The sequence below is a fragment of the Podarcis pityusensis genome (genome assembly GCF_964106645.2).
Source record: "Podarcis pityusensis genome assembly, chromosome: 6".
Lineage (NCBI taxonomy): Eukaryota > Metazoa > Chordata > Lepidosauria > Squamata > Lacertidae > Podarcis > Podarcis pityusensis.
In genome coordinates this window covers 49,416,428-49,441,007 of record NC_138030.1, presented here as the reverse complement: position 1 = coordinate 49,441,007, position 24,580 = coordinate 49,416,428, and the positions used below count along the sequence as shown (strand labels likewise).

General features: G+C 43.3%; 2 protein-coding genes across 6 annotated transcripts in view; one reads left to right on the top strand and one right to left on the bottom strand.

Annotated features, from left to right (window-relative positions):
• Positions 1 to 14,865, bottom strand: part of SZT2 (SZT2 subunit of KICSTOR complex) — an 80,120-nt gene extending 65,255 nt beyond the window's left edge. For all 5 annotated transcript variants that reach the window (XM_081009314.1, XM_081009318.1, XM_081009316.1 and 2 more), the window contains exons 1-5: positions 14,762 to 14,865; positions 10,718 to 10,843; positions 10,378 to 10,551; positions 8,421 to 8,591; positions 1,863 to 1,994 (exon numbers count right to left, since the gene is read on the bottom strand). In XM_081009314.1, coding sequence (XP_080865440.1) covers positions 1,863 to 1,994; positions 8,421 to 8,591; positions 10,378 to 10,551; positions 10,718 to 10,843; positions 14,762 to 14,791 — 633 coding nt within the window. In that variant the 5' untranslated portion in view covers positions 14,792 to 14,865. The remainder of the gene's footprint in view (positions 1 to 1,862; positions 1,995 to 8,420; positions 8,592 to 10,377; positions 10,552 to 10,717; positions 10,844 to 14,761) is intronic.
• MED8 (mediator complex subunit 8) overlaps positions 14,790 to 24,580 on the top strand; it is a 30,630-nt gene continuing 20,839 nt past the window's right edge. Inside the window, exon 1 of the mRNA XM_081009552.1 lies at positions 14,790 to 14,929. Coding sequence (XP_080865678.1) covers positions 14,924 to 14,929 — 6 coding nt within the window. The 5' untranslated portion in view covers positions 14,790 to 14,923. The remainder of the gene's footprint in view (positions 14,930 to 24,580) is intronic.

Below are 24,580 nucleotides of genomic sequence, written 5' to 3'. Positions count from 1 at the left end.
GTAGTTGTAGGGAGAAGCAAGTTTTTAATCAAATCAATCAAGTCTTCCTTCACAGAGGGATTGTTTTGAGCAACCTCTGACAACCCCAACCTGTATTGTTAGTATCCACAATTACTTTCAGGTTTTTTATTGCAAGATTTCTGCAGGGAAACAATAGCATCAGCAAAAACCTGAAAACCCACCCCAGCACACATGACAGCCCTCAGACAGACACACAAGCTTTTTCATTTGGGAAATCATAGAGTCATCTACTTTTGCCGGTTGCTGGTGTCAGCACATGCTTCAACAGTTTCAGGCACAGCCTCTGCCTGAGGCCAACAACCCCACATCCCATCCTACTAAGTTTCAGTTATGTTGATCCTGTGCTTAGAAAGAGCTAACTCTGCTTTCAAAGCAATTGCTCCAGAAGCCACAGGGGAAGCTACCTCTCTATACAACAACTTGTAAGCCAGCTCCAAAAATGAGGGTGGATAGAGGTGTTGAATCTGTCTGCAGCACAGAAAAATGAAAGGACAGTTAAGTCATGTGCTCATGGAGAGGATTCAAGGTACCTTTAATAAAAAAATAAAAAAACCTTTGTGGTTGCTCTCAGGATCTTATTAAAAATCCCTTCTTGCTTTTTAATTCCTCTTCACACACATGCAGCTAAATCATTTGTTTCAGGTGCAGTGCTGTGCCTGCCACACAAAACTCTTCTCCGAACAGACTCATTCTAATTCTCAACAGGAACTTGAAGAACTTTCCTATTCTCCAGCCAACAATTTGATCTCACAGTAATCTAGTCAGCATTTCTATGGAACATCTCTGATGAGCATGTGTCTTGCTCCTAACAGGAAGCAATTTTTGCTGCAATGACATTCAATTATGTAAAATATAGTGCCTAAGCTGCAAGGGAAAGTGAGGGTGACACCACCACTTTCCCAGGTATCTCCAAACTTTATGCTTATACAGGGCAGGGCAGTCATTTGGTTGGTTATGGGGATGCAATAATCACCTACATGTGACCAAGCAGGGAAACAGTTGTAAACTGGAAGAGAGTTACTGTTACATAGCATTTACAAAGTACTTTTAAACGTGTTTAAACCCTTTTCCACATGTTGTGGTTGTGGTTGTTGTTGTGGTTGTGGTTGCTGCTTATTAAATTTCTCTACAGGCCTTCCTCTGAAGATTACAGGGCAGTTTACAATGCCATCTTCAGTTTCCTTAGCACCATCCTGTAAGGTAGGCTTCTATTATTGCAATAACATAGGCTGAAAGATGGCAGCCTGTATAAAGGGCACCTAGTTAGTTCATGGCTAGGGTGAGATTTGCATCATGTATACTAGCAAGCAAGTTAGTTCGTAACCCTTCTTTTTCAGCTACTCACTTAGTCATAAATGACAAATACATATGCATTTAACATTCTCAGAAAAGCTGCTAGTAAATACAAGAAACAAATAAGTACCATACTTTTCCGTGTATAAGACTAGGGTTTTTTACTCAAAAATAATGTTTAAAAACAGGGCTCGTCTTATACACGGGCAGCGCATTGTGGGGCTTGGTGATTGGTTGCAGCCCCCAAAATAGGGGGCATCTTATACATGGAAAAGTATGGTAACACCTATCTGCAAGGCTGCACAAGAATCCTACACAAAGGGCATTTTCCTTAAAAAAGAAAAGAAGAAGAAAGAACCCACTCTCTCTATGGAAATAACTGGTTCAGGTCTTTCGTCCTTTATGCAAGTCCCAGCCAGCACAGCCAATGGCATACATCCAGAGTGTACCATGCTGGCTACTCTTGGGATGGGTGGCTTCATAGACTGGATGAGCAAATAATACAAAAACTCCCACCCATTCAAAGCAGCAGAAAGTAGTCTTCTCACCTGAGTTTTGGGCTCATACTGCTGCTGGAGCATCTCAGCCACTTTGTTCTCAAAGGTGCACAGCCGTGTATAAACCTGCTGCAGGAAGGTCTCTGTTTTGGTCTCATCCAGCAGACAACCTTGGAATAGTACCTGGGCCAGAGACAATGGAAATCCTTATTTGTTCCAATTAAAGTACTCTGCTGCATACTGAGGCAAGTGATACACCATCAAAACCTCAGAAAATCTGAACAGTGGATTGCAACAATTCACCAGCAAGCAGTTGTTGGTTTTGTTGTTCTTTTTTAAAAAGGTGAAATTCTACAAATGATGTTTGGAGCCAGAAATGCACAAAATTTTATGGAGATAAAAGCTTCCTACAAAAGCTGCTGCGGCATATAGGCAAATTTCAACTAGGTTTCCCAGGACAAATCAGTAAATTATATCTCCTGGAGATAATTTCCAGCTCAAAATTCATCAAGATAAACTATCTACGACATTGTATATTATGCTAGCAAATCAGTTTTCAAGAATTGTTCCTTTAAATATAACACTGCAGGTGGGACCTGCCATGAAACGTTGCAGTGTGGAATGTTCTTGTTCAGTGTTCCAGCAAGCCAGTCACGCTGTATTCCAGGATACTCTTTTTGATTCCCCCTGCTACCTATTTTCCTTCTTCCACATCCCCAACCCAGTCAATCCACATTCCCTGACAACTAAGCATGTTGAGTCCTCAGGCTGCTTGAGAGGTCTGCCTTGTTGGGGGGTTTTCTGAAAGCTTTTTTTATTTTTTATTGGTACTTCTGCAAGTATTGAGTTTTCCTCAAATCTGCTTGTGTGTGGATGCTGCTGCTGCTTTAGATACACAAGCAAGGGCACTCATGCCTGAACACAGGAGAAAGGTAGAACGATGAAGATGTATATTTTGCGCCTCTCTTCCCTCTCCTTAAAGTAGCCATGGGAGTCAACCTGATGTCTGAACTTGAAATACATGGCTATGTCCTGAAAATGAACGCCAATTTTCATTCAAATATCCCCGTCTTCAAACAAGCCATTGTGTTGCAACTTCTCTCCTCTGGCTGGCTGGCTGGCTGCCTTAGAAATTGGGTTCATCATGTTTCAGAATTTCAAAATAGCATGTACATTTTACAACCTAATTTTCCCAAGGTTCGTTTTGGTGTTTCAACATTCAGCAGAGTTACCAGGTGACAGATATGGGAAATGAAACCGAAGACTTTCCTTTGTTCGTCGAAGACTTCCACATTTTTGCAGTTTCTCACTTTTGCTACTTTGCACCATGCCAGGAACCTACTTTCTGTGCCAGCGGAATTAAGCACTAGGTATGTTAACAACCTCAAGGAATCTTTTAGAAGAACACTATTATTCTACCCCTAAAGCACTGCATGACTAAGTTAGAAGATGTGCCAGAAATAATATAACCCAGGAATCCAAGCCAGCTATCAGAGTCTCACCTCTCCTATTGCCTGCTGCCTCATTCTCTTCTATAGACAAGAGAAGTGGAGAATCATGGGCAGAGAACTATCACAGTAGTCTGGGTAGCCTATTCTTTGATTCACAGACAGTCTGAGAAGTTGGCAAGACCAGTGCAGCATGCTAGGATCACTCCCACTTTGACCCTTACTCTTGTTTCGTGACACGAGTTTAAAAATCAAACTGCCTGACTTGGTTGCAACAAGGCAGAAACTGGTAAGAACTGGCTATATGCACAGAAGTTACTTCAAGTTTCCTGATAAACCAGGCATCAACATCAAATATATCACATGGGTATTCTGGGATGTTTTTACCTTTTAACTTCTTGAACCTTGCCCTTTTTTAGAAGGTTGAGAGAAACCCCTCCTTGTTCTTCTTGATTCCCCAACATCACAAAACCCCTCCTCCTCTTCTATACAAACCTACAAGACCCAAAATCCTAGAGCAAGGGCAAATGTTGGCCCCTTACAGTAATACCTGTTTCTCCTAACTACGGGATGCTCTGCATCTCATTGCAGCACTTGATGAAACAGCTTAGGTAAAGGATTCCGTTGTCTTCTTGTGCTTCTAGGAACAGGGCTTGCGTTCCCACCAAAACAGCTGAGTATCATCCTAAAAGGCAAAGATTCTGGAACCGAGCTTCTGGTCCAGGCTTACAAACACACGCACAGAGCTGCAGGAATTATCATCTGAGCACTGGATGTGTAACTGAATCTCTGTTCTGTCTTCTGGATTTCCACATCAAATGGGTGTGCTTTCACCCCATCCTTTTTAAAAATATTTTGTTAATATAATATTAACTTTTCCTTTGAAAGAACTTATTTTTTGTCTTTAAGGTTACAAATGCATATGGGGTATTAGATCAAATACACCCGAGATTTAATCTTTATAAGCTGCACTGCATTAATAAATTCAAAATTGAGTACCTTTTCTACCCCCCTGTAATTAACAAAAGCTTTGCTATTTCAACCTGATTCCTTGTTGTGGGTGAGAATCTTTGGATTTCAAGAACCTTAAGACGCATTCTCAGGACCGTGCGCAGTCAACCCATACAGAGTTTCTTAGAGACACTTGGAACAATTGTGTTTCCCCCACTGAGCAAGGAAGCCAACAAACTAGGGTTGTCTCTCCAGTCTCCCTGAACCTAACTAGACAAGGAAGGGCAGCCACATATAATGTGTTGCAGGACTGATAATGTAAGCTTAATTCATGCAACTGTTTCATTTGCCTATAAAATGTGGGAACTATTCCTTAGATGAAAGCAAGTGTGCCGTGTTCTGCTGCTATATGCAACTTTCTCCCAACCAGGGTGGATTTGATTTAAATCACGATTTAAATCACTAGTCAGTAAGACTTGAATTAAATCATTTTTTTTACAGAAAGACATTCTTGCTGGCAGTGGCGTAGCGTGGGTTGTCAGCACCCGGGGCAAGGCAAGTAATTTGCGCCCCCTAACCCGTGGATTTTAGTAGGGGCAGAGAGCTGCGAGTGCGAGCGCGCCCCCCCCAGATGTTGTGGCCGGTGCGGCCGGCCCCCCCCTGCACCCCCCATGCTACGCCACTGCTTGCTGGTATAATCTTAATATTTAAAACCAGATGAAGATTTCATTTTTGGAATAATAAATTTTCAGAGCTTTTACAGTTATATCAAAAATTACTGATTTGGTTATACTATTAGAAATACATAGACAGAAAATTAGGAAATTACTGCAAGGTTTAATAAGTTAACTGCTTATATTTGGACAACTTTTCTTCTGTACTTTATTGGAAAGAGAAAAATAATCATTTCCTTAATAACAATTTAAACAATTTATTTAACTAAAAAATAACATTATACCATATGTATCCGTGTTTGTTAACTGATGTGGTTAAACAATAATTAAAAAAAAAAAGACTTAGACTGAGTTTTAGCACACATGAAAAACTTAAAACAAATCCTTATTTCCTGATGAATAGCCTTTGGACTATAATGTAACTTAAATAGAATAATAAATAATAATAATAATAATAATAATAAATTTTACTTATATCCCGCCCTCCCCAGCCGAAGCCGGGCTCAGGGCGGCTGTTATGTACTGAAGTTCTCACCCTGGGCCAGCAGGGGGATGCTGTAGATAGTTATGCAAATGAAGGATCGAAAGTGACGTTCAGTGATTGGATAGTTTTAGAAAATGGCAACAGTTACATTGTTCTGGAGCTCTATATAAGCAGGCTGACTGAGCTCCTCAGTTAGTTCTGTTCCACCTTACAAATAAAGAGCTGCTTTGGAAGAATCGCTATGTCTGATATGTTCGCCCACAACTTAACAGCTGCTAACAACAATAAAACAGTACAACAGTACAACACAACACTCTAAAATCATTCATTATAAAATTAATTCAAATCAAGCCACTGGCAACCAATGGGCCAGAGTTACGTGAAGATTGCCGAAGGAGGGAGTCAGGCTGTGCCCTGGCCAAAGGCCTGGTGGAACAGCTCTGTCTTGCAGGCCCTGCGGAAAGATGTCAAGTCCCGCAGGGCCCTGGTCTCTTGTGACAGAGTGTCCCACCAGATCGGAGCCACAGCCAAAAAAGCCCTGGCTCTAGTTGAGGCCAGCCTAACCTCTCTGTGGCCTGGGACCTTCAAGATGTTTTTATTTGAAGACCGTAAGTTTCTCTGTGGGACATACCAGGAGAGGCGGTCCCGTAGGTACGAGGGTCCTAGGCCGTATAGGGCTTTAAAGGTTAAAACCAGCACCTTAAACCTGATCCTGTACTCCACCGGGAGCCAGTGCAGCTGGTATAGCACCGGGTGAATGTGATCTCGCAGCGAGGACCCCATAAGGAGTCTCGCTGCAGCATTCTGCATTCCAAAGAAAACTATCTTTGGAAAGATTTTTCCTCCAAAAGCATTTTATTTTAAAAATCCGATTTAAAAAATAAATAAATCCGATTAAAATTTTAAAAAATCTGATATATATATATAGATAGATAGATAGATAAGATAGATTTTCTATCCACCCTGCTCCCAACCTAGTGTACTTCTGGAACTAGAATTGGGCTAGGTAAAAATGACACAAAGTGGGGGTGTGGTAAAGCAGAGGGAGGGGTTCACTCCATGCTCTTTTTCATTTAAAATAGCAAACTCCTCCCATTCTGTTTCATAGGTGACCTGTTGTAGCTAGTTTCCCATGCTGGTTTGCTGCAGAATTGGTGCTCCCATGGATTCATGGGGTTGTCAAAAGAACAGTGGAGCACTAAGTCTGTAATGTGAGCGGTTCTTGTTCACTCTTTCCTGGCACAGAAGGAAAACACTGGGGGGAAATCCTCCAATCTAATGGCAGTCAGGAAGGGAAGGGGGGAAAGGAGTTAAGTGTTTATTGGTCTTATCTTTTGGTTATTATTGTGGAATATAAATTTTATACTGTGAACTACTTTGGACACCACGGTGGAAAAACTGGCACATGCATTTTGTATGTAAATAAACGAGGAAGCCAAATAAATTATCAGGCACCATACAAAAGAAAGATCACTGAACGGGATGAAGAAGTAGCTCTATTACTAAAAAGAAAAGTCATTAATATTGGCTTGCTATTCTGGCATTCTGCAAACACCGGACTATGCATATACTCACAGAACAGCTTTTGACACCTATGCGCCAAAAAAATTGCAGCACCCCAACATTTTATTTGCTTTCACTGTCTGCCTTAGGCTCCTAAAATTAGCAACAAGTATACATACAACCTGATACATAAATCAAACAAATCAAGGAAACAAGTGAAAGTAAATATATATTCTAAATCATACACAGCTATCCTGGTAGCTAGAGGGCGAAGCAGGAAGAGCAAACACCATTAATCATGAATATACGAGTAAGAAACTGTTGATAATAATTTCCAAGTAATGAATGTATGAATACTAACAATTTACTAAATGCTGTGGATGTGGACAAAAATGCTGTTCATAATAACTGAACCACTTACAATTGCCACCCAGGCCTAATAAGAGCAGCCAGGAGTAGGAGAGGCAAAGTCCAACTACACTCACAATAATCAGAGTTAAGCATATTCAAGCTTTGCGATTGTGCACACAGAAATTCACAAATCAATCGTGTGCACAGAATTCAGCAACTTGAAAATCTCCATATTCGTTTTAAAAGGCAGGTTTCCCCCCGACCTTATAGCTGTGAAATATAAGCTTGAAAATGTGCGGGCCATTCTGGGAGATCTCAGTATGTAAAGGAGAGGCTACAAAGGATTTCTAGTGGTTAGGGGACAACACTCCTGAGTAACTCCTTATGCCCCTTATGACTGGCAGAAGCAGAACAGGTTGTAGTGCTTAGAGTGTTGGACTAGGACCTGGGAGACCAGGGTTCAAATCCCCTCTCAGTCAGGAAGCTGACTGAGTGACCTTGGTCCAGTCACTCTCTTAGCCGAACCTACTTCATTGGGCTGTTGTGAGAATAAAATGGGGAAGGGGAAAACCATGTGTGCCACCACCTTTGAGGAAAGGTGGGATAGAAAATGAATAAGAAATAAATTTAAAAGGCTATGCAAAATATGACAAAACATGCGATCCTGTTCAATTTGCATAGTATATACAGGGTTCATAAAAGCATTGCCAATTTTGACATTTTTAAAAAAAAGATGTGCATGGTATAAGATAAAGAGTTAACCAATCTGTAACTCCAGTACCACTGTAATTCAGTATGAATGCACTGCTCAACACAGGTAAAGCTTATCAACAATGGGATTTTTGTCTGTTTGCTGCAGAAATGCACCTTTGTAGAAAGAGCAGCCTTACCCATGCCGTAGGACATAATGTGACATTGAAAACAGATTTTGCAGTGGAATGGGCGTGGCATTAAATGAGAAGACACAGAATTCTAATCCTTAGCAAACCAATCTCATTTACAGAACATGATGACTTAATTAAAAAAGGTTTGCCAACAGTTGCTTAGAGCTCCTGATATTCTTCCACCCTAGTGTGTTAATTTATGTCACAGGAGAGTCTGGCTCAAATGTTCAATTGTTTAGACATGTAATGAAACCTCTCATTATCAGCAGTCTCTCATGTTAACAGCCTCGTGAAACACAAGACATAATAACTACCTGGTGTGTCTGCAGACCAATGATGGAAGAATATACTTGGATGGTGATGAAGATCTCAGGTTGGTAGATAATGTCCGAGCCTGGGATCCGAAAAGGCTTTAACAACCCTACTAAACACCGGGACAGGGCATAGAACACTTCATCGAAAATTATCTCCCCTGTAGAGTCATCCTGAAGAAGAAAAATGACATAGTATCAAGCTTCTACTGAAGTTGTGCCAGAGACAGGAGTTTCCAGCTAACTAACTACCGGCCGGTTGCTAATCTCCCCTTCCTGGGCAAGGTTCTGGAGTGAGTGGTCACAGACCAGCTCCAGGCACTTTTGGAAGAAACTGATTTTCTGGATCCATTTCAATTGGGGTTTAGGCTTGGTTTTGGCACAAAAACTGACCTCTTTCAAGAGAGAGACAAGGGAAACATGTCCCTGTTAATTGTTCTCAACCTCTCAGCGGCTTTTGATACCATCAACCATGGTATCCTTCTGGAGCGACTCTCTGAACTAGGGGTGGGTGGCACCGCTTTGCAGTGGTTCGTCCTACTTGGATAGTCATTCCCAGAGGGTATTACTTGGGGAATGCTTTTCATCTCCATTGAACCTTCAATATGGGGTTCCACAGGGTTCAATCCTATCCCCTATGTTGTTTAACATCTACATGAAACTGCCAGGTGGGGTTATCTGGAGGTTCTGAGTATGTTGTCAGCAGTACGCTGATGACACTCAGCTATATTTCTCCTTTACATCTGCAGGTGAGGCAGTGGAAGTGCTGGATCAGTGTCTTGTCTCGGTAATGGACTGGATGAGAGCCAACAAACTGAAGCTCAATCCCGATAAGACTGAGGGCACTGTTAGTGGGTGGTTCCCTAGACCAGATGGCTGGGAGGTCACCTGCTCTTGATGTGGTTACACTTGCTCTGAAGGAGCAGGTTCGTAGCTTGGGGTACCCCTGGATCCTTTGCTGTCACTGGAGCCTCAGGTGGCCTCAGTAGCCCGGAGTGCCTTCCATCGGCTTTGGATGGTGGCTCAGCTACGCCCCTATCTGGACAGGGATAGTCTAACTACTGTTGTCTATGCTCTGGGAACTTCAAGGTTAGATTACTGCAATGCGTTATACGTAGGGCTGCCTCTGAAGACGGTTCGGAAACTTCAGCTAGTGCAGAATTCAGCGGCCAGGTTGCTCACCGGAGCAAGACGGTTTGAGCATATCACACCGATCCTGGTCCGACTGTACTGGCCACCAATTAGTTTCTCGGCCCAATTCAAAGTGCTGGTTCTGACCCATATAGCCTTTAACGGCTCAGGACCGCAATACCTCAAGGATCACCTGAGATCATCTTCTGAGACTTTCCTTTGTGTGCCTTCGCCATGAGAGGGTGGCAACACAAGAACGGGCCTTCTCTACAGTGGCTCCCCATCTGTGGAATGCTCTCCCCAGGGAAGTTCACCTAGTGCCTTCGTTATACGTCTTTAGGTGCCTGGCAAAAATGTTCCTTTTTAGCCAGGCCTTTGGTTGATCTGATTTACATCCTATGCCCTTTTTTTGGGGGGGGGGGGCTATTGGGTTGTTGTTTTTATTTTTATTATGTATTTTGTGGTTTTATAAATTTTATTCTGTGAATCGCCCTGAGACCCCCGGGTATAGGGCAGTATATAAATTCAATAAATAATAATAGGAGCATTCCATATGTAATATTCTGGAGACACTTATATAAGTGAATATATGAAGTGCTCTCTCTACTGGGAATAAGTCAAGATACCCAGCAGACAAAACTCCTGTATGAGGAGTTTTCTATTTTCCATCAAGATAGGAAAATAGAGCCTGGGAGACTCTTCTCCAAGGCAAAGATATGCTATCGCTGACAAGACAAGCTTTAATGAAGAAGCACTTCTAGGGCAAGGAAGAGAGAAAAGGATGACAGAAACACTCAGGGAACACGGGATGAGGAACTAGTACACTTACCACAATCCCCGTAGAAGGGCTCAAATCCAATTCAATCACAAAACGGTACTGGCGCGCAAGGAAAGTGACTTGTGTAGAAGGCACTAGGAGATATGGCCTGGGTTGAACAGGCTCGTCAGGTTGCCAGCTATTTGGAAGAATGCTGAGAATATCCAACTCATTATCTGAATGCACCTTCGAAAAGAAAAAAATGGGGGGGGGGGAATGGAAGCAGGACACAACCAAAGGGTAAAGCTTGGTTATATATGCATCTTCCTTCTCAGATGCTCATCAGCTTTCCTACTTTGACTGGCCTAAGAGGTCATCATTCAGAAGTAAACTTTACGTGCAGCTTGCTTACCAGTTCAGATTCAGGCACTGCCCAGATCACCTGATGCAAACGACTGAGAAACCAAGCCAGGCGCACGTTGCGTGAAATTCGATAATCCTTTTTCATCAAGAGAAAGACCTGCCCGGCCTCCTCTACCTGGAAGCAACAAAAAAGAACTGTAATCTCACATCTTGATTATTTCGTAAGAAACTCACCTGTTGTCTTAAATTGTTCTTTGTCATTATACCGCCAGAACAGGATGGCAAAGATTATATCACTCAACAATTGCCTTAAGAAGCGGCATGAGCCCAAAGAGCAAGATGTACAAAAAAATAAAATGGTATATTTTATTTATTATTCTTTTTTATTTTAGCTATAGAAACATACATCACCCACTCATAAAATATCAAGGCAGTGTACAACAGTGCATACAAATACAATAAAACATAAAATTGCATAAAGCAATACAAAATAATCATTACAATGACTGGCAAATCTTGGAGGCAGTGGCGTAGCATGGGCAGCCACAGGGGCAGTTGCTCCAGGTGCAAAACTGTTAGGGGCACAAAAATTCAACACCTGGTGCTGCCTCAATACAGCTACGTGCTTCCATCACTGGGGTCTGTTGAAAACGGCTTCTCCATGCGAACCAGGAATTGATCTCTCATTTTCTTATCTATGTGGCTGTGATCTCCTGGGTGATGCAGACACCCACCCCACCCCTCCATGTGACCCTGGGCACTGGCAATCCACGCTATGCTTGGGGGTAGTGAAAATTAAACAGCTGAATGGGCCTGTCAGCACAAAATGTCTTCAAGAGATGTTCCAAAGTTACCAGTAAAGATTCCTGCCAAATCTCTGCAGGAGAGCATTATTACTATTATTATTAAGAGCATTTGTACTCCTGATCTTCCGCCAAAAGGCTCCCAGAGTGACTTACATACAATCCATTAAAACAAGACTGTCCCTACCTGCAGAGTTACAAACTGGAAAAACCACAACACACTAGGAAGAAGGGGCAGGGAGGAAAGAGGAAAATAAGGTTCCTAGTAAATTAAGGGAGAGGTTCTTCAGCCCTGCCCTGAATTATTGGGACACTCACATGCACTACTTTAAGAAGCACTACTGTTCTGCAACCAGACAAGGGACACTTTATGAGACCTCCTCATGACAGGTGGGAATCACCCCAGATTGTGAGGAGAGGAGCAGGAGCAGCCTAGGGACTATTTTGCTGCCTGGCAAGGAGGCTGCCGGAGCCCCCACCCAGAACTGTCCAGTTCCCAAGAGACATGACGTCCCAAAAGGCCCACCCACCCCTGCCAACCCACTCTCCATAGAATGAGACTCATGACTAGGATTCCTGGCCTCTGGTTGAAGCCAGGTGGGTTTCTGAGACACAGGAGACAACAAACAGCTGTTCTCTGAATGATCTCAGTGATCAGGCTGGAATATAAGGGCCCAGGTGGTCCTTAAGTTGTCATAGGCTTTGTATTTCATCACAATAATATTGACGTTGGCCCATTTAGCACACGGGCAGCCATTGCAGATGTTTCAGCAGAGGTGTCACATGGGGTCTGCCATCTAGTAGCTGCATTCTGCATTAGCTGAAACTTCTGGACCAAGCAGAAAGTCAGTCCCACACAAAGTGCATTGCAGTGCTGAGGTTGCCAATGCATGGACTACAAAAGCCAAGCTAACCTGATTCAGATACAGCTGTATCTAGCATACAAATGAAGCCAGCGAAAGGAACTCCTAACCATAGAAGTCACTTGGACCTCGTATATATATAGAAATACCCCCACGCTACATACTTGTACTTTCAGAACAGGCAATTAGCAATGTGAACTACCCACAGAGATTCTATCTTTCCAGAATTCAAACTCAGTTCATTGGCCCTCATTCAGTCCACCATTACACTCAGGTACTGGTTCAGGGATTGAACAGCCACTCCCAATTCAGATGTTATGAAGAAACAGAGCTGTGTGTGATAAGTATACAGTCATACCTTGGTTTTTGAACAGCCTAGTTCTCGAATGGTTTGGCTCCCGAACGATTGAAACCCAGAAGTGACTGTTCGTTTTTGAACGTTCTTTTGGAAGCTGAACATCCGACAGGGCTTCCACAGCAGGAGCTTCCTGCAGCCAATCAGAAGCCATGATTTGGAAGTTGAACGGACTTCCGGAACGGATTCCGTTCGACTTCCAAGGTACAACTGTACTGGCGAAACCATGCTCCAAAACTCTTAATGGCCACTCCATGTATGTGTTAATTAGCAGTGGGACAAAATAGTGCCCTACAGAACCATGTACAGAACAAGAACCAGGAAGCAATATCCACTACTATTTGACAGGAGCTGCCACTGTGCAATTTACAATGTGATCCTAGGAGGGTTTAGTTAGTAGTCCCACTGGCAGATTGCTAAAATTAAAGCTTACATTTTCAACAGAATTAGAGAAAGAATACGACCTGACATTCTTTTATGGAAAATTCCAGTACTATGTGAGAATTCCACATGGACATATATGATAATATTTTCAAGATTTTGTAATTGTAATCAATCGCTTTATTATTTCTCTTTCTCAACAGCTGGTTAAGAGTATGTTAAATCACTGGAATTAGTACTGAAGTCTGTGTGGTATGTTCAGTGTACAATGTTGTAAATGATTTATTTCTCTTTAATACTAAAAAAAAAGCTCTAACTACTTCAGTTGAATTTACTCTTAAATTTGTGTGCAAATGTATCATCATCTAACTATCTAACTATCTGGCATGTGGGCCCTTTAAGAGAAACAGCTATGACCCGGGCGAGGCCTGGAGAGCTGACTCAGGTGTGGCCTGGCTGGAAAAGTTTGTTACTAATCTGTGCAGGCTTTCAGGGCTCTTCAAGAATAAGTTTGCTATGCCATTAACTAACTGAGTTTGTTATGCATTTCTACATAAACTACAGAGGACAAAACACATAGGATTACAGCATGAGAGTTTTTTGGAACTAGAAAGGTTTCATATTTTTACAGCCAACAGGTGATCCAATGAATATATAATATTGCCTACTTTATATTTCTTACATTAATATCAACTTCCCTTGGAATACCTGGTCACTGTTAGAGATAGGAAGAGCAAAAATGGCCAGTTATTCTTATTCAAAAGCCTGTTTTTCCCTTAATGGCAAATCAAGGCTGCTATCCTTAGACATATGCTCTATTTACCTATTAGGCCTTAATTCTGAGCAAGCATCCATAAGGCTGCTCTGTAGACAAGTGGAGGAGTAGCAAGTCGACTTGAACATGCTACCACATGTGCACTAATAGTACCAAAAAAGTACCAGGGCTGCATGTGGGTAGGTGATGCAGTAACAACAATGGGCATGCAGAGTCCAGCACATCTCCCTACGTCTAAACATTTCCTCTGCCAGAAGCATTTGGCTCTGTTGTTCTCTAAAGGCACCTCTCCGTAGCAAAGGGACTCCCTACTTGTGGCACCCTCGACTGCAAAACTGTTGGTCAAAGTAGGGATGAGCTTTTGATCGAATACACGTGTTCTCATGAAATCTCTTTCAGGTTAGGTGCAATATACAGCCAGACACTTATCCAACACTACTGTACCATGTTGGTTTTTTGTGTTACTGGGTTTGTTTGTTTTTAAATCACAGGCTGTTTGACGGTTTTGCTTTTGTGACTGCAACGTTAAGTTGCGACTTGTTTCATTCACGGCATGTTTGTAAACTGTCCTGTGGAACATTTGGTGAAGGGCGGGCTGCAAGCGCAAAACAGATACATAAACACATAGTAAACAAGATCTAGGAGTGGCAGTGAGCCGTTATAGGGCTGTGCCCCGTGTCTGTACGCAATGCAATACGCTCCCTTGCATCCACGCGCTCACTCCACCGACACACATACACAGCGCCCCGAGGCAGGGACTTCCCTTTGCATCCCCGCGAAGCCTCTCGCCCCCTTCGCAGCCCTTGCCTAGGAAGCTCGAGCGTTCTCAGGCAAGAGAGCGAGCGCGTGCCGCTGCACACGGCCCGGCCCCCCGCGCTCCCCAGCCCCGCTCGCACAGGAAAGCCAGGCGCGCTACCTCTGCTTCGGGTCTCTCCGAGGCCGCCATGGCCCGCACTTTCCAACTCCGTGACCTCCGACCTCGTGACGCACCAACCCGGAAGAGGAAGCAGCGCGCGCGTGAATAAGCCGCCGTCCGCGGGAGGCTTTCTTTATATCGCGGTCTCCGGTCTCCGTCACTATGCAGGTGAAATAAGCGGGCGGGGTTAGTGGGTCGGCGGCGCGGGGGCCTTTGGGGACCGCATCTTTCTAGTTCTAGCCTAGTAGTCTAGCTGAGGAACCTCTCCCTCCCTTAGTTTACCTTGTTTTCCTCTTCCTTCCCTGCCCTCTTTCCCTTGTCCCCCCCCCCCCCATTTTGTAAGCGTGCGGGTAGGGACTGGCTTGTTTTAATGCATTGCCTTTTTGGCTGAAGAGCGGGGGGGGTACAAATGCTCTTTTCACAATAATAATAGTGAGAATGCTCTTCTGCAGAGATTGGGCAGGCGTAGCAAGCCCTTTTCAGCCCAAGGGCCCTGTTTCCTTTTGCAGGCCTCGGGGGGGGGGCGTGCTAGTGGCGGGTGAGGAAATGGATGTGATTCTTAACTGTGTGCATACTAGAAGCTGCGTGCTAGCCGGACGAAAGTCGGAGTTTCTGCACACGTACCTCGTGTGTCCTCCATCCAGGCAAGCAGGAAGCATTATTGGGAGTTCATTGACTCGTTGCGGGCATGGGGGCAGGGTTGCTGAGGGGGGTGTGGCCCAAGGGTAGGTTGGAAGGCTACGCATGGTCGCGGTGCCCAAGGTGACCCACCCCTCCTCTGGGGAAAGCAGCTGCAAAGGTGAATAGGGTTCTTGCATTTTTATAACTTAATAGGTGTGCAAGGTATAACAGTAAGTTGCATGCAACCCTTTCGTGAAGACGTTCTTGCCTTCAAAAGCAAGAACGTACATGTATACATGAATTCTTTTTTTTTTAAATAATATTTATTAAAAGTTTAAAAGATTACAAAAAAAGGAAAAAAAGAAAAAAATAAACAATACAAATCAATACATTGCTATACATAGGAAAAGAAAAAAGAAAAAACACAATACATCAAGACAAAAGCAAAAGGAAAAGCAATTAAAATTAAAAATAAAACAATTAAAAACACATCCAATATTTCCATATCTTTGTCCTTCATTAACTTGTTTCGTCGACCTCCTCACACCTCCCTTTCTTGTATTCCACTTCAATTTATTGGTTCAGCAAATCCTTACCATTAGATTATAACCCATTTATAACCCTTTCTTTCATATTCTCTTAAAGCATTACAGCTAGAAACCACTTAGTTACTATCCAACATCATTCTATCCTTCATTAATTTTGCAATATTTCTGTAAATAGTCTTTAAAAATTTCTTCCAATCTTCTTCCACCGACTCTTCTCCCTGGTCTCGGATTCTGCCAGTCATTTCTGCCAGTTCCATATAGTCCATCACCTGTATAGATGAATTCTTAACAGTAGAAGAGGTAAAGTGGATGCAGCATATTATGAAGAGATTGGGAAAAGTTGAAATTCTCTTCTGTGCAAGTTTTTTAAAAGTGTTGGAGCCTTGCTGTCTTTTACAACTGATTCGTCTTTAGCTAACAGACTATCTGCCAACTTAAGCTTCAGATAGCAACACTTTAACATGAAAGTTCCATTAAAATGTGCTAAGGATTGGCGTGCTAAATTGGTGGAGTGGTATTCGCAGTTGCAATAGGACTCTTGGGTGGATTTAAATGGCATTTTTAAAAGCTAATTACAGTTCAGCCATAATGTAAAATATGTTGGTGTATCTTTGCTTCTTCCTGTAGGAGCTGAGATTTTCCTCATAATTAGCTGCATGCCCATACTCACTAATTCATCTTAAAATTATTCATATCTTTCATTTATATCCCAACTTCCCTGATATAACCATGGTTAGTGTGAACCCTGGTATAGATAGAAGACCAATAGTGTCTAGCAGTAAAAAGGAAAAGGGGGAATTCATAGGATATGGGGAGACAGAGGAGAATATGAACTCAAAGGAAATGGAGATCTCTTAATCATGGTAAGGAGATAAATAAATGTTACATGTTCCTTGGGTCCCAGAGCCTATTAGTCAAAGTATTGGTAATAATAGCAGTTTTATTATTTATACCCCATCCATCTGGCTGTGTTTCCCCAGCCACTCTGGGTGGCTTACAGCACATTAAAAATGGTAAAACATTACACATTAAAAATTTCCTGATACAGGGTTGCCTTCAGATGTCTTCTAAAAGTCAGATAGTTGTTTATTTCCTTGACATCTAATGCAGGAGATCTTGGGGTCCTCACTAGGCCCCAGTGGTGGAGGTGTTAGATTCTGTTAGATTGCAAACCACTTGAAAGAGTCTCCTCCTGCTGTTTTCTGCAGATGCAATAGAGGCAGTAAAGAAGGTCCTCTTCGCCATTGCTATCTCCACTTGGATCCAAACTGGATTCTGCCTTGAGCCATGCACAAGCAGTACTCTTTAGAGAAGGAACACCACACACAGTTGGCAATAAAGTTGTTTTATTCAAGTGAAGACATAATTTATTTCCAGCTTTTCTACAGTTTCCAAATTTGCATAGATTGCTGTATTTTTCCATGTATAAGACACCCCCTATTTTTGGGGACTCCAAATTAAGAAAACACCCTTCAGCACTACCCGTGTATAAGATGAGCCCCAATTTTTAACCTAATTTTTTTGGTAAAAAACCCCCTAGTCTTATATACAGAAAAATACGGTATATAGAACTACAGGCTTATTTCTGATGTTTATGTCATAAAATGTATATGAGTGGTAGTAAAAAAAATTTTTAAGCCTCCAAGTGGTTTACATAAAAGATAAAACAATAAAATTTACAGTAGTTTAAAACATACAAGAATACTAAAATACTAAAACAGATTAAAAGTCACATTAACTTTTTAAGCACCTGGGTAGGCTTGTCTAACCAAGATTTTTTTAGCAGGCAGGAGCCAAAAATAATACAGTGAAGGCACCTGCTTGGAAATCCCTGCCTATGGTTATCAAATTGTGAGTGCTGCCACACTAAATGATCATTTTCTTACAAATGTGGAATAGGTATTATGTGGCACCTGTAGTACTGTCAGTTCCACGAACTGAAGCTGTTGACTGAGCACATGTGGGATAAGGCAATCTCATAGGTGAGCTAGTCCCAAATTGGTAAGGGCTTTATATACTAATACTTTGAACTTGGTTGGCCCAGTAGCAAATAGGGAACCAGTACAGATCTCTGAGCACAGGTGTTCTATACTGACAAGGCCGTACTCCTGGCAGCAACTTTGCTGCAGCATTCTGCACTAACCGCAGCCTCCTGATCAATAGAAGCAATAGAATACAATAGAAGCCCCACAGAGAGCTTATTTCAATAATCCATTCTTGAATGCATGAACTACTCTAGCCAGGCTTGCCAGGAACAGCTGTAGCTGTTGAACCAATGGCTGTTGGTACAAGGCACTTCTAACCACTGAGGCTACCTGAGACTCCAGTGACAGAGCTAGATCCAAAAACACACCCAGACTGCAAACCTTCTTCTTCAGGGGCAGTGCAACTCCATCCAGGGTAGACAACTAACCAATTTATTGGACTTGGGAACTACTCACTCACAGTTCATCCATCTTGCCAGGATTCAAGCTCTCCTTGTTTTTCCTTATCTGTTTCACCACTGTGTCCAGGCAGTGACTCAAATACCGCTCAGCCTCTACTGATTTCAGATTTTTGTTGGAAAAACGCCCCCGGGGAAAGGTGCCAAGCTTCCCAAGACACCGGGGCTTCTCTCCGGTGGTCACTCTCTGGCTGGAATTCTCTCTGAGTCCAGAGAGACCGGTAATAAGCGACCCCTCCCTCGTGAGAGGAGCACACTCACTTCCTCCTTGCATCTCATCACAGAAGAAAGAGACAGTCTGTAGTCTAACAGCTACTTTATTAAGACTGTACAATCATGACTGCTCTCTGAGCAGCAGAACACAGAGTCTCCGACTCGACTCTGCTTCTATACAGAAGCGAAAGAAAAACAACACTCAGTAACTCCACCCGGTTACACTGAGAACTGGCTGAGACTTCCTGTCTCACGCTCAGAGACATCACATGATGTCAGCACTGTTGCTGCTCCTCGCAGCTAGTGGGAACTGAAGAATAAGAGCTTAGTGTCATCAGCAAACTGATAACACTATCCCAGAAACTCATAGGGATGGCTTCCAATGGCTTCATGTAAATATTAAATAGCACTGGAGATAAGGATCAAGAAGCAGGAGCAAAGTTTCACTCCCCCATCCCATTCTGCAGAGATCAAGGTGACCAAGGCCGACTCAGTTCTGTGGCCAGGCCTGAATCCATGTTGGAATGGATCTAAATAATCTGCCCTCCCAAGAATGCTTTCAGCTGCCCCACCATGGCCCACTCCACCAGCTTCTCTTAAAAAAGGAGGTACTGTATTTGCAACTGGTCAATACTGGTTGTTCTAATCCAAAGGGCCCAGAGCCGGTTTCTTTAGAAGCAGTTGCACCACTGCCTCGTTCAGTGTGGCAGGGACCACCCTCATTAACCACACTCTGGACCCAACTAATTAGCCTCCCTCTGCTACATTCAATAATCATCTGCAAATTTGAATAAAGACAAAAGCATGTTAGTGGGCTGCTCCAGGTAAAAATGCGCAGTTAAAAAATCATACAGTTCATAATTAACGCCAAGGACCGTAAAGAGCTGTCCCCACTGCAGAACAACAGTTTTAGTTCTATATATCCAAACAGATGTAATTGCATAGTTAATGTTCAGTTCACATTGGAAAGTTTTCCTTCTCTGGATTAAAGATCATCATTAACTGTTAATGGTTTACAAAAAGGTACTGTTACTATAATACTAGCTCAGAAGACTTGTGAGGGCTTATTGTACACATCTGTCTTTTGTAATCATAATTCTTCTGAGCTAGTAATAAATCTGGTTTCATCTACTGGTTTTAATAAGCCATTCTTCTGAGCTGATATTCTAGAAAGGGTGTCTGTTTGTAAACCATAACAGTAAAATGATGATTACTTCATAGCTTGCTTTGGTTCCCTCAATCCTGAATACTTGCCATACCACAGGCAAATTTGGATACCACCCATGTCACCTTCTGATCAACATCATCTTACAAAATGGCTGGGGCAGGTTCCACAGGGGAGGGATGCACTGGGACAACCGATCTCAGTGATCACGGGTAGGAGGAGGAGTTACGCTAAGGCCAGACCATGTCATTACCGAGGAGGCAGGTTTAGTCATTGTTTGAGAACTATCCCTGCCTCCGGGTCTGGTCCTGACCGGACGGATACTAGAATCAGCAAGGGATACCCACATGACCTGAAGGTGCTGCTGTGCAATGCCAGGCCAATGATTCATAAGACCACTGCCATCCTTTACCTGGCATGTGTAACAGAGACTTGGTTGGATGAAGCAGATGGGCCTGTCCTTGCCACTGCTTGTCCACCAGGTTTCTCTTACACACAGCAACCCAGGCCTTGTGGGTGGGGAGGGCGGGTTGCAGTGATTTTTAGGAAGTCATTAGTTTGCACCAGGTATCCTATTTGGAAGACCCAGTTCTCAGAGTGCATGTCCTGTAAGTTGGGCAATAGGGGCAGTACAGGATTCCTTTTGGTGTACCGACCTCCCCGCTGCACCAAGGATTCCCTGCCCAAGCTGCTTCAGGTTGTGGCGGATGTTCTCCTGGAGACATGTAGTTTGGTTGTCCTAGGGGATTTTAACATCCATGCCGACACGACCTTACAAGGGGCCGCTCGGGACTTCATGGAAAGCATGGCCTCCATGGGGCTGTCCCTGAATAAGTCTGGCCCAGCCCATAGCCGCGGATGTGCCTTGGACCTGGTGTTCACCTCTATGGATGTTGGTGATCTGACACTAAGTAAAAGTGAAACGAAAGAAGTGCCATGGTCAAGATCACTTCCTGGTGCAACTGGACTTCTCCGAGACCCTTCCCCTCTGCAGAGAGGTAGGACCAATTCGGATGGTCCGTCCCCACTACTTAATGGATCCAAATGTTTTCCAGAGAGTGGTAGGGGATGCTTTATCCCATGCTGATGGCCTTTCAGCTGATTCCCTGGTGGCCCGCTGGAATGTGGAGTTAACCAGGGCTATTGACTGTTTGGCTCTGAAGCGCCCTCTCCGATTGCATGGAACCTGGACAGCCCCGTGGTTTTCCACGGATCTGAGGGCAATGAAACAATCGCTGAGACAGCTAGAGCACCGGTGGCGGATAACTCGCTCTGAAGCTGACCGGACACGGGTTAGAGCTCAATGTTGAGCCTACCAAGTGGCTGTAGCAACGGTGAAGACTTTTTTCATCGCCTCTATTGCATCTGCAGAAACAGCAGCAGGAGGCTTTTTCTTTCTTTTTTAAAATAATTTTTATTAAATTTTCCATTTAACAATCCAATCATATCACATTAATTATTCCAAATTATACCAATACATATCATTAAGTCCAAATATTTTGCCAAATTTTTGTTGGGGGTTTCCATGCTTCGAGTTCAGTAAGGGTCCAATCATCTCATATTTCTGCTGCTTTTGGTGTTCACAAGTCCCATCTTCCTGTCTTCTTGTTGTTATCGTTTTTCTTTTTAATCACCTCTGAGTTGTTTCCACAAGTGAGTTGAAGCAAGCATTATTATGTTTCTGTGTGGACTTTGTAAGGCTGTCCCTTTCTTTTCTTTTTAAAGCTGGTAAGTCTTTTATTTGCAGTAAATCATCACACGCTGATCCAAAAGTCCTGCTCGGGCGGCAGGCGCCATTTTTGTCAGTTCCGATGAAATAAATTCTAAGCGTCTGCTCATTAATTTTCCCAGACCAGTTGCACCATAAATCAGTCTTTCCTTTTTAAAAAAAAAATAAATAAATTTTATTAAATTTCCATTTAACAAACCAATCATATCACATTAATTCCAAATTATACCAATATGCAATAAATTCCAAATATTTAGCCAAATTTTAAATTTTTGTTGGGGGTACCCGTGCTTCGAGCTCAGAAAGGGTCCAATCATCTCATATTTCTGCTGCTTTGATGTTCACAAGTCCCATCTTCCCATCTCTTTGTTGTTATCCTTTTTCTTCTTAATAACCTCCGAGTATTTCCCCAGGCAAGTTGAATCAAACATTATTTATATTTCTGTGTGAACTTTGTAATGCTCTCCCATAATTCATCCACGCTAATCCAAAAGTCCTGTTCCAGCGGCCGGCGCCATTTTCGACAATTCCGATGAAATACAATCTACGCGTCTGCTCCTTAATTTTCCCAGACCAGTTGCACCATAAATCAGTATTTCCAGGGGATTTGCCCGTTCAAATCTATAATCCACACATGAAAGCAAAACGTTGGCTCGCCTCCCCCTTTGACTGTAAATCACGCAACAAAGTCTGTCTCATAATGGCGGATCCCAATAGTAACTGCGCAACAGGAAAGCCTTTCTCTTTCCATAAAACAAAAGCCTTTAGTTAGTATTTTTGTTTCCACACAGTTTATTTCCCAATCTCACTTGCTATCAATCAATCATGTGACGGGTCTTCGGGGGGGGGCGTTGTTAGGTAAAACATATTGAAAAAGAGAGAAGTTCCCCCCCCCTTCCGTTCCGTTTCAACATACCGACATAGCTGTGATTCTTTGCTGTAGTCTTCTGTTCAATCCATCCCATCACTCTTGACTTCTCAGAGGTAGATTTAATTAGCAGATAAAACACCCTTCCTTCGCTCGAAACATGTGCATTTACTTTTAATACAATTATTTTATCTTAAGCAATGCAACTAGGTCACACTTAGAAGTAGCGTCCGGGAGATCCAGAATCTCACTCGAGGGCTTTCCATCCAGTTCCCTCACCCCTTCCTTTCGAACTCGGGGGTGATTTATTGGCAACTGCGAACGAGGCAGTGTCTCCCCATTCCCTGGGGAGATCGTGGGAGGCTGATTTACTCCCATCGTCAGCCTCTTAATTACCTCGTGTGAGCCAGAGAGATGGTATTGTCGGCCATCTTCCAAGGCGCCCCTAGTGGCCCCCGATAAATAAGTCTTTCCAGGGGAGATTGTGCCAAATCAAACTTACAATCCAAACATCAAAGCAGTGGCTCGCCTCCCCCTTTGACTGTTAATCTCGCAACATAGTCTATCTCATAATGGCGGATCCCGATTAAGAACTGCGTCACAGAAGAGCCTTTCATTTTTCTTTCCAGGTCTTCCGAAAAACAAAGCCTTTAGTTATTATTTTTATTTCCACACAGTTTATTTTATAATCTCACTTGCTATCAGTCATGTGACGGTTCTTCTAGGGGAGGGGTTGTTAGGTAATATCATAATAAAAAGAAGAAGCTTTCCCCCCCCTTCCATTCCGTTTCAACATACCGACATAGCTGTTATTCTTTGATGTTATCTTCTGTGCAGTCCATTCCATCACTCTTAACTCTCAGTGGCAGGCTTAATTAGCAGCTGATAAACCCTTTTCTTCGCTCAAAGCATGTGCAATTACTTTTATATCGAAGATTTTATCTTAAGTAATGCAACTAGCATCGCTCTCAGAAGCAGCGTCCGGGAGATCCAAAGTTCACTCGAGGGCTTTCCGTCCAGTGCCCTCACCCCCTCCTTCTTTCGAACTCGGGGGTGATTTATGGGCAAGCGCGGACAAGGCTGCCTCTTCCCTTCCCCGGGAAGAATTTCGGGAGGCTGATTTACTCCCATATCAGCTTCTTAATTACCTCGTGTGAGCTGGAGAGATGGTATTGTCGGCCATCTTCCAAGGCGCCCCTAGCAGGCCCCCAGGAGACTTTTTCTGGTGGTTCGCAATTTAGCCGAATCACCTGATACATCGGGGCCCAGTACGGGCCACATGATTTCCTGCATTGATTTTGCAAAGTTTTTTGCAGATAAAGTTGCTCAGATTCGGGAAGAGGTAGACTCCACTGTGGGAGCAGGGCCGGGGTGGGAAAGTGCTAGAGTCCTGTCTAGTCAAGTTGTGTGGGATCAATTCCAATCTGTTACCTCCGAGGATGTGGACAGGCTGCTTGGACGAGTGAAACCAACCACCTCTCTCCTTGATCCTTGCCCATCCTGGCTTATAAAAGCTAGTTGGGAAGGGCTGGGCGATGGGCTTTGCGGGGTGGTGAATGCTTCTCTCTGTGAGGGAGTCTTCCCAGACCTGCTGAAATAGGCGGTTATCAAACCGCTTCTTAAAAAAACCATCTTTGGTTAAGAACTGTGCTTCACAATGAGAACAAAAATCGCATGGCGGCAGTGGGAGGCCCCATTAGCTAAAGTGGTACCTCAGGTTAAGAACAGTTTCAGGTTAAGAACGGACCTCCAGAACAAATTAAGTTCTTAACCCGAGGTACCACTGTATTGTGGTCATGATGCCATAACAAGAAAGGCAAGTAGCTCCAGCAGCATTATCACAACCCCCTGCTAATTTTAACAGATAACACAACACACTGTGCCAAGAGTGGAATATCTAGATTTCCCCACCCCTTGGAATATCTCTGAGATTTGTGGGTATCTGGGTAGAGAAGAACTGTCTAGAGCAGGCATGGCCAAACTTGGCCCTCCAGCTGTTTTGGGACTACAACTCCCATCATCTGTAGCTAACAGGACCAGTGGTCAGGGATGATGGGAATCGTAGTCCCAAAACAGCTGGAGGGCCAAGTTTTGCCATGCCTGGTCTAGAGGGTTTCTGCCCCATGACAAGATGGGAGACTTGAAATGCCTTCTTGTTCGGACTTCCGCTTGAGGCGCCATGGAAGATGACTGAAAATTCCATCGCTCCGGCTCTCATGGGGTAATTAGAGG